Source organism: Mus caroli, chromosome 9 (genome assembly GCF_900094665.2).
Source record: "Mus caroli chromosome 9, CAROLI_EIJ_v1.1, whole genome shotgun sequence".
NCBI classification, from domain to species: Eukaryota; Metazoa; Chordata; class Mammalia; order Rodentia; family Muridae; genus Mus; species Mus caroli.
This window is the reverse complement of record NC_034578.1, coordinates 50,696,557-50,706,789: the sequence shown is the minus strand read 5'-3', so window position 1 is coordinate 50,706,789 and position 10,233 is coordinate 50,696,557. Positions and strand designations below refer to the sequence as shown.

The 10,233-nt window shown below is 41.9% G+C and overlaps 1 protein-coding gene across 4 annotated transcripts in view; it reads left to right on the top strand.

The window, feature by feature from the left end:
• Nucleotides 1–10,233, top strand: part of Elmod1 (ELMO domain containing 1) — a 59,453-nt gene that overhangs the window by 29,919 nt on the left and 19,301 nt on the right. For 2 of the 4 annotated variants that reach the window (XM_029482141.1, XM_029482142.1), the window contains exons 3-6: nt 2,687–2,870; nt 3,009–3,037; nt 4,406–4,503; nt 6,984–7,113. In XM_029482141.1, coding sequence (XP_029338001.1) covers nt 2,726–2,870; nt 3,009–3,037; nt 4,406–4,503; nt 6,984–7,113 — 402 coding nt within the window. In that variant the 5' untranslated portion in view covers nt 2,687–2,725. The remainder of the gene's footprint in view (nt 1–2,686; nt 2,871–3,008; nt 3,038–4,405; nt 4,504–6,983; nt 7,114–10,233) is intronic. The other 2 variants (XM_021172727.2, XM_029482140.1) reach the window with 1 other exon arrangement.

Sequence of the window (10,233 nt, the reverse complement as noted above, 5' to 3'; positions counted from 1 at the left end):
AGAGAGAGAGAGAGAGAGAGAGAGAGAGAGAGAGAGAGAGAGAGAGAAGCAAACAGAATACGATGTCTTTTTTTTCTCTTTTTATACAAAATTATCTGCTTGCAAACGTCATGTAGGCTTTTTCTTCTGAAATACAAGGAGATTTGGGGGAGAAATGCTACCCAGGCTCCAAGTCACTTCCTGACATCTGGATACCACCTCTAAGTCTCAAGACACACACGTGTGTAGGCCTGATACAGCAGTCACAGGGGTGACATTCCAGAGCCTAATTTAAGCTATAAAATAGCTGGTGCGTTTACTCTGGGTGGAGTGACGATGAAGGAGCTCCGTGGGTTAAAAAGCGTCTCTTACTGTGATCAAGACCAATTTTGCAGTAATTGCTGTGTGTCACTCTGAGCCTGTGGTGAGGCAGCACTTCAGGTCAGAAGTACTCAGGGAGCAAAGCTGCTCACCTGTGACCACACAGCAAAGGCAGAGGAAAGGGACAGGATCCCATGGTCCCCTTCACTGGCCGAAAGTCCTCCTTCCGGGTCTCACCACTTCCCAGGTGATCAAGACTTTGACACATGGGCCTTTGGAGGACACTCACTTCCTAAACAATAGCCCTCCATAAGCAGTTCTCAGAGCCTTTAACTCTGTCAAGACTTAGTACTATAAGGACCCAGAGATATGTGGTCTAGAGTCCTGATGCACAGACTTGAAAGGGGGCTTTGTTTGGACACGAGTCACTGGCGACTGAAAGCGGGAACAGAACAGGTAAAGGCTTTCCGCCTTTACACTTATAATAGAAGTCATACGCTCTTTAAGCTCTCACCTTTCTCACTCTCTAGCCTTCCTTCTCTCTCTCTCTCTTCCCCCCTCTCTCCATGTGGCCATGGCCAGCCTCTCTCTTTCTCCCTTCTCTCCTTTCTCCCTACCTTTCTACAATAAAGCTCTAAAACCATAAAAATAAAATAAAATAAAAAGTAATACTTCCCAGAATTTCTATCATTGCTGGCTGGAGACCAGTCAACAAAAAGATAACTCTTTTTTTTTTTTCCTGCAATAGTCATCCACTAGTTAGAAAATAACATTCTTTTTCCAAATGAACACATTGAGGTTTTATAATCTTTTCACTTGCCTAATCAAAATGTTCTACTAAATTTATTTTTAGGATAACTTTTTTTTTTGAAACCTGTTCATCTGAATCCTAACAGAGCTTAGAATGTATTTGACTTGAACACTTAAATGTCAGATGTCATAGTAATGATTTCATAGTAATTGGGTGTGATTATGGTAATCATTTTATACACTTTAGGGCTTTATCATTTTTGAGCTTTTTTTAAAAAATGTAGAGAAAAAATGTACTTAGTGAATGGAGAAAAAATTACTGCTACTGATTCCAATAATTAACAATAAATCACTATTAAAATTGTTTTATTTCTTAAATAAAACTTAGGTCATTGTGTGTATTTGAGTGCAGTTTTTCTGTTTAGTAAATATTGTGAACATTCCCATATTACTAGCTATCCTAGGGTGTGATTTTCTTGCCTGCAAAAGTATTCCATTGTTTCTTTTGGTGGGGCAGCTTTGATACTGGCTCTTTCTTGTCATCAGTGTGTGTGTGTGTGTGTGTGTGTGTGTTTACAAGATCGAAAGCCTGTGCCTTTGGACACATTAGACTCCTAACTTTTAATACAAGGTTGTTGGTAATATTTGGACTGGAACAATTCAAATGCATGAATATAACCAAATAACTGCTTGACTAATCAATCAACTAAATGGGTCACATTATTAAGAATGTTAATCATTGTAATTGAGCTGAATAACCCTAAACACCTTATTTTGGGACTAAAGGGAATCAGGGCGTTCAAATCTTTTAGAAATGACACCAGCGGGATGAAATAGAAATAACTCTGTTTCCTAGGACACAGTGTGAAGGGATGGGCTGAACATAGCACTCTGGGTGACAGGTTTGTAAGATTTGGCACAGTAGCACAAAGGAGCGGGCACTTCCATTTTTAAAAAGAAAATCTACATAAAAACCTAAGTCACAAGTTCAGTTACATGCAAATACAGGCATGCTGGAGACAACACGATCCCTGGTTTGTTGGCGTGTCTCTGGAAAGTTTAAATCAGAGAACACTGTCTAGTGGAGGAGGAGTAAAAGGTCAAAAGTGCCTCCTCTGCAAGTTGATGAGGACAGGGAAGCTTTAGGGCAGAAGCAACGAGTGCTGGGATTGGTCAGTAGCCGCTGCGCAACCAAAGGAGAACTGCAATGGGCAAGGGACCACATAGGGAAACAGGAAAGGTTGGGAGAGAGAGAGGAAAGGAGAAAATGCCAGCAGTGGACCCTGAGTAGAGGGCCTTAAGTAATGGCTGGAGACGGTAGGGGTGGGGGGCTGTTGGGGGTGGGGGGCGCTGTTGGGGGAGCTGAGCAGCCAGTCTTCGAGGTAATAGGAGGCACACCCGCCCCAATGTCTCAGACAGAGGCAATATTAACACCGACTGAATTCCAAAATACTTTAGACAGAGATGGTAGAAGAATCTCAGGGTTTTACCCTCAGCTTGTTGGCGTGGTGTAGCCATAGTAACTGTCACTCTCCGGAGTGGAGTAATGAACACCCATGGACTCTGAAATCTAATGGCTGATTTTCTTCCCCGGCTTCTTTTCTTGCTGGTGGTGGCTGCTTCTGTTCTCTCCCAGCTTTCTATCGGAAGGGTGCTGTCTTTTGTTCCCCACAGGATGTTGATCCAGGTGTGCCTGTATTTTTATTGTAAATTTTTGTGGCGCTGCATGAAGTTTGTGATGCGGAAGCTCACCGGAAGGTGTGAACTGCAAAGGATTTGCTACGGCACCAAACCTGGAGCTTCCAGAACCATGAAAATTGGTGAGCGTCGAGCAAGGAGGGCGGGATTCAGAGTTGGCGGGATTGAAGTTGCAATGTTCATTTCCCGTAAGTAATATTCAAGCACTCATAAAGCGTCATTTCTAATGGCATTTTGTGTGTGTGTTATTGCCTTAACAGAAACGTCGCTGAGAGATTCAAAAAGCAAGGTAAATAAAATTATTTTCTTACTTTAATTTTTCACTGAGGGGCTTACTTCTATCATAAAATATGAAAATTGTGGGATAGTGAAATGGCCCAGCCTGTGAAGGTAGTTTGATGCCCTGGTCCCACAAGGACAAAAGGACTCCTTCAGGTTTGTCCTCTGATGTCTATATTGTGTAGAGTGTGCACCCCACACAGGCACACACACAATGTAATAAAGAAAAAAACTTTTAAAACAATAAAAACTAAAATAAAAGTCTCAAGAGCAAAAAAGTTATCTCTGACTAAAAGTTAATGTAAATTCATTGCTAACAATCATTTTTACATATATGACAGTTTCTAGGGAGACGTGTAAAGTTTAATTTAGTATTGAATGCACTCGTTTTATACTCCCTCTTAAATCAAAAGATAAGACTGTAATAACTATATCAGCTATCTGTTTGATAGCACAGTAATCAAATCACTTAACTTTATACTTGAGATTTTTCCAATGAAGTCAGAGAAGCCCTATATTAATAATAAAAACGATGCACAGGGATAGAGAGAGAGCTCAGTGGTTAGGAGCTCTTCGGAGGACTCAAGGTGGGTTCCCAGGACACATAGGGCTAACAGCCATCATTAACTGTCTTCTGACTTTCACTTCACACACATGGTGCACAGACACACACTCAGGCAAAACACACATACATATCAAATAAAATTAATATTTTTCAAAACGATTACACAGTTGACTCTCTACACAAGGAAAAAACATTTTGTTTTGCAAGAATTTTGGTGATTTTTTTTTAATCTCATCTTCTTGAACTTTGGCAACCTTTAGACCACTGGTTCTCATCTTGAAGACTGCCACCCCTTTGAGGGTCAAATGACCCTTTCCCGGGGGTGACCTAAGACCATCAGAAAACACAGATATTTACATTACGAGTCATAACAGTAGCAAAATTACAGTTATGAAGTAGCAATAAAAATAATTTTATAGTTGGGGTCACCACAGCATGAGGAACTGTGTTAAAGGGTCGCAGCACTAGGAAGGCTGAGAACCGCTGCTTTAGACTGACTATGTCTCCCGAGCCCTCCGTCTATCAGATGAACAGGGAAGCAGATCAGTGTGATATAAATCGCTTAAAACAATCGACAATGGTGAGGAGTGAAGCAAATTACAAGCCTTCCATGTGCCTCCTGTATGCCAAGTACCGTAACCAGGAAAATGGCGCCCCCTAGCTGTGGAAGCACGGGAATTCAAGCACACCACCTCAGCCTGCTCTCAGCGCCTGCTTTCATACAGATGTGTGGCACTTAACGCCTCCATCCCAAGAGGTAGTATTGAAGCCACTGGTGCGAATGAAGGAAACTGACTGAAAGATGTTTTTCAGCTGTTGCAGACATCCGTGAGTGTTCATCCTGATGCTATCGAAAAGACTATTGATGACATCATGGAATTGAAAAAAATTAACCCTGACATCAATCCACAGTAAGAATTAGACTTGTATGTGAGAAATACAGAACATGGCTACCCTTCTCTCGCTCCCCTTCCCCTTCCTCCTCCCCTTCCCCTTCCCTTTTCCCTTTCCCCTCCCTCTCCCCTCCCACCTCCCTGACCTCTTCCCCTTCTCTCTCCCTCTCCCCTTCCCCATTCCTGTCCTCTTCCTCTTCCCAATCCTCCTCCCCTCTCCCGTCTCCCTCTCCCTCTCCCTCTCCCTCTTCCCTTTCTCTTTAAAATAACCATCTGTAGTGTTTTGACTTTCAGATGAGTAATAAATAAAAACGGAGGCTCTTCATGTTCGTAAATGGCAGTGGTGTTAGATTTCTGGCTTGTGAGCTTGTTGCCATGGAGGGGAAAAGAGAGTGTGTAAGCTGGTGTCAAACATGAGATCAAGGAAGCCTATTGATCAGCAGGACACTACTTAATGTCTGTGCTTTACATTAATTTAACGTGTTCAAATCATAATGTGCTTTAACTGGTTCTGCTCCATCTAGAATATTCCTCAGTTCTCTCATGAATATTCCATCGTGCTAGGATGATAATCTTAGAGACAGTTCCTACCTGCTTGTCAAGAAGACAGGCATGTGTGGGAGGAAGAGATGGCTTTTATATGAATATTTTAGAACTTTATAATTTATTCCTCTCATCTTGGAAGTATTAAAATGCACTTGGCAATGTTCATGACATTTAAATTTAGCTTTATATTTTCCACTGGGTGCAGCAATTTTTTTCAGTAAAGTTTCGACCTTAAAGGCATTAGATAAAATAAATTCTAAAGGCAGGTATATTTAGAGATACTTTGAGGTAGGTAACAATCAAACTGTCTTTTAGATCTGTTTGCATGAGGACTTCAGATGTCACTGCTGAGAAAAACTGTTAATTAACCAAGAAGGAGACAGAGTTGAAGGGATTTTACAGTATGCTAGGCACTGCTCTATGTCTTGATCTGTCTGGGAGTTCAGTCAGAAAAACTCCATTTCCTCCTAGTCTCTACAACATCTATCTGTAGTCTTATGAGCTAGTAAGCTGAACCTTTCCCTCACTCAGATGTTAAGGTTGACTTCACTACATAGTAACTAGTTTTAAAATCTTCTCCTGGGCTGGAGAGATGACCCCGCAGTTAGGAACACTTAATGCTCTTGCAGAGAACCTGAGTCTGGTTCCCAAGATCCACATGGGGTCTCACAGCCACCTGTAACTTCTGCAGGCATCTGAATGCACATGTGCACATAATCGCTTACACACACACACACACACACACACACACACACAATCATTACTAAATTTTTAAAACTATTTTAATTAAAAAGTGATTACACCATTCCCCCTTCCCCTCATCCCTCCCATCCCTCCCATGCTCTGTCTCCTCCACTCCCTCAAACTTATGGCTTCTTTTTCTTTAATTATTATTGTCACGTATGTATGTGCATAAATATATAAATTCAATCTGCTGTCCACTCACAGCAGAACGTGTACCATGGTACGGCATGAGAAGCCTCATGAGGAGAAATGAAAGGAATGGGGGTTTTCATTCTAGCCCTGGAAATGAGACTTGAAGAACAAATATTATAAAATAAGTAGTCCTGGCAGGAATGGTGGAGATAAGTCTGTCCCCGCTTGTCTTGAGACACCACACACACAGATGATGTGGCCTTTGCTACCCCTCTTACAGTCACCACCGCTGCCTTTGTTCCTTTTATTTTGTACAGAAATTTTCTTATCCTGAATCTCCTGAGGGCCCCTCCCTCTTTCCTTCTCTTCCTTTCCCTCCCTCTCAAACACAGACCGTTGAAGTAAATCTAATATACCAAGAGAGATGGTCCCTAGGAATCTATCGTCAGCGCTGCTTTCAAATCTTACGTCAACTCACCTTCTTGAAGGCTTTGTTTGGTCTTTGGTTTGGTTTGGTTTGGTTTGGTTTGGTTTGGTTTGGTTTGGTTTGGTTTGGTTTGGGGGCTTTTGGGTTTTTTGTCTGTTTTTGTTTTTGTTTTCCAAAACAGTTGCACTTGCACTTTGGTAGGTGGATTTCTGAGTTTGAGGCCAGCCTGGTCTACAAAGTGAGTTCCAGGACAGCCAGGACTACACAGAGAAACCCTGTCTCAAAAAAAAAAAATGCTAAAATGAAGGAAAAAGATTTTTCACAGTTCAGCAAGAATTGTGCTTCTAGGTAGGCATGATGGGAAGCTGAGACAGGAGAATTGTCATGAAAGTGAGGCCAATCTTGGCTATGGAATGAGTTCTAGGCATGCCTAGACTGCAACATGAGATCCTGTCAGGAGAAACTAAACAAACAAGCAAAAAAGGATTTTTTAAAGAGGGATGGTAAATATATACATGAATATATATTCCTGAATATATACATAAGAATATTTACATTAGAAGTTCTATCATACAAGCATCCAGTGAGCAGATGCCAACAGTACAGGGGGTCATATTTTTCCCTCACACTTGATTCTTCTGTACTTTAGGTTGGGGATCTCTCTCCAGGCTTGCCTTCTGCAAATCGTGGGTTACAGAAACCTCATTGCAGATGTGGAAAAACTGCGCAGAGAACCCTATGATTCCGACAACCCCCAGCATGAAGAGATGCTTCTGAAGGTGAGCCCTTTGCCACTGTCCACAAACTGCTGCCAAGCAACTCAGGCCAGCCACTCATATGTTTACTGGGATACAGAGATAAATAAGATGTGGGTGCTGTAACAGATGGGCAGGTCTGAGTTCTCTTCCTCCTTGGATGTATAGTTTTCATCAGAAAATTCCTATGCAAAATCAACCTTAAAGCCTGTCAGTTGATTTTTATAACCTGAGAAAACATCAGAGCTGATGTGTATGGGGGAGGGGCATCTCACACTTGGCTCAAGTGTGGATTGCTTCAAATGTGTTGAAAGCTGTAGGAGAATCGAGGCGGCATTTGTCAGACTGTCATGGGGTTTTTACTTACGACTTTAATACACATCAAAGACAACGAGGTTGATTTCTACTTCAGCAATAGCCCTCTGGGGAAATTACCCAGGATCCTCGGGCTGATTATTTATTCATGTGACTTGGCAAACAGTCAAAGAGAAGGTAAAGGATTGTACTTCGTACATTAAACCTGCCAGCCAAGGAATGCGGAGTTGTAAGTACTCCTGTTTCTAATCTTATGAGAGTTGATACTGCAACTTCATCAGACAGCAATAAAACTTTTCACAAAACACCAAAATACGAGGTAATTAAAGCCCAAACAAGAACATTCAGACCAACATTTGGAACTACTAATTAAATTTAAATGTTTCAGACATTCACTTCTAAAAATAGATGATGCTCTTCTGGTATCAAGTGTTTCTCTGTCTCTTCCTAAAATTCAAATAGCCAGTGACAAAATGTAGGGAGGGGCTGGAGAGATGGCTCAGGAGGGCCTGGGGCTTAATGTTGGGTTCCCTGCACCCACAGCAGGCAGCTGCAGCTCCAGGAGAACTGATGCCCTCTGCTGGCCTCTTCAGACACCTACACTCAAGTATGTGTAGTCATACACAGATGCACACGTACATGTAATTAAAAACAAATCTTAAAAAAAGAAAGAAGCATTTTTATCTTGTTTAAAAAAATATCAACAAACCTAATTTTCTAAACACATCTTGTGCTTTGTGTGGAAGAGTGTGTGTTTCTGTGTGTGCAAGTACTTAAACTGTGATCCATATGTCTCTATTAATCAACGCTGGGTCAGAAGTGATCATTAAGAACTGAAGAAAATTCATTCTTGGTCCCAGCATTCCTTCTTCACTCTCTCCCCTGTTACTTTTAGCTAGCCTACTAGCTGCCTTCTGCCTCCTCCTACTGCCCGTCCTCCTGACCATTTTCTGATGGAGGTTGTCAAGCTCAGCAAAGTGATGTAATAGCCAGGATCAAGGTGAATGAAGAGGAAATGAATCAGTTAACAGCCTGGCTACACATGTCCAAAATGCTTTGCAATGGCTGAGATAAACTCAACATTAGCTAATGGCATTTGTGTGCCTGCTGTGTGGCTTGTCTCATATGTGAGCTAGCTTATAGTGGATGTCCATCAAGGGGTGGGGGAGGCACAGTGAGACAGACAGAGACAGACAGACATATGGGTGAATGCATGACTTACTGTAGTTCCATAGTGTGTTAGTCTGGTTTCTGTAAAGTAACGGAACTGGCAATGAATCCGTAGATATTAAAAGGCGATACACTAGAGCAGCTTTCCAGCTATGGCTCAAGGTCCAACAATGGCTGTCTCCTGACAGATCCGGTAACTGTTCATCTACAAGACTAATGTCTCACCCATTCCAATCTGGAGCTGGAGTCCCCAGGTATTCCCAGAGAGCTGCCAGTTTTCAGGCCGTGTTGATATCCTGAAGCAACTGATTCACTTGATGGTTCTAGCACCAAAAAGGCTCAAGAACAAGACAGATGAACTTGCCATTGAGAGTGGGAACAAGCAGGCCAAAAACCCAAAAGCTTCCTTCTTCCATGACCTTTATTAGGTGTGTGGCGGGGTGGGGGGGCAGGGTTGAGTCACCAGAAGATGTGGCCCAGATTTAGGGTGGGTCTTCCACCTCAAATGATCCATCCAATAAAACTCTCTCACAGGTGTGCCCAACTGCTTGGGTTCTTGTTAATTCCAGATGTGGTCAAGTTGACAACCAAGATTAGCCATCATACTTGGCTAGATGTTAAAGCCAGCTAAGATGGCACAGAACAGGCATCCAAATCCTATTTGCTAACTTTGAGTTTATCTCAAACAGTGTAGTGTACTTCAGACACACTCCAACAGTATGTCAACTTTTATCAATGGTTAGGATTTGACTATGTACATGCTATTATTCTGATGTCATGGCTAAGGAATCAGGTTAGTGACTATTTTAGAGATGAGAAAAAACGACATTTATGTTAGTTCAGGTTCCGACTATCTATCACATGTCTAGTAAATAATAAAGCCAGAACAGTTGACTGTTAAGTTTGGCACTTTTTGTTTGGTGTTTGACTGTTTTGAGACAAAGTTTTACCTGCAATTGTGAGTTGGTACTGAACTCACTATAGAACCAAGCCTGTCCTTGAATTCGTGACAATCCTCCTGCCTAAGCTTCTGAAATGCTGAGGTTACAGATGTAAGACACCCTGGCCTTTACACTCTTTCCTTCCATCTTCTGGCTTTTGTGAGACAAGTCTAGCCATTTTAATCCCTACATGCCTCTATCATACTGAGGCAGCCAAAGCAAGATGTCTGGGGCTTGAAGCTCAGTCTGGGATGCATGAAAAATTCTTTCTCAAACAAAACAAAAAAAATCTTCAGGCTTCCTATGTACTACAGTAGAGAGCCCATATTCTCAGAGCTGCCCTTCAGCTTCTTCCCAATATATCTCTGAGCTCCACCTCCTGTGTCCCCATCCATGACATACAGAGCCATTCACCATAGCACATACTAAGCCGTGACACCCAAGTGCCCAGGACCTTGTTCATCGCTCCTACTGTTATTCACTATTCTCAAGGAAGGAGCCACCTAGCTTTTAAAATCTTTATCCACTGAATTTTGTAATAGTCTCTATCCTTCCCAAACACACACGGTAGAGGGATCTTTATTCTGCCCCTTTGGGTATTTGAATTCCAAGTATGAAAGTAATACAGTCATAATATTGAAACAATTGCTGGATGTTTGCTACGTTTTGATTACTACAGTAAATTCTGCACCGAGTTCTCCATGTTAATTCTCACAGT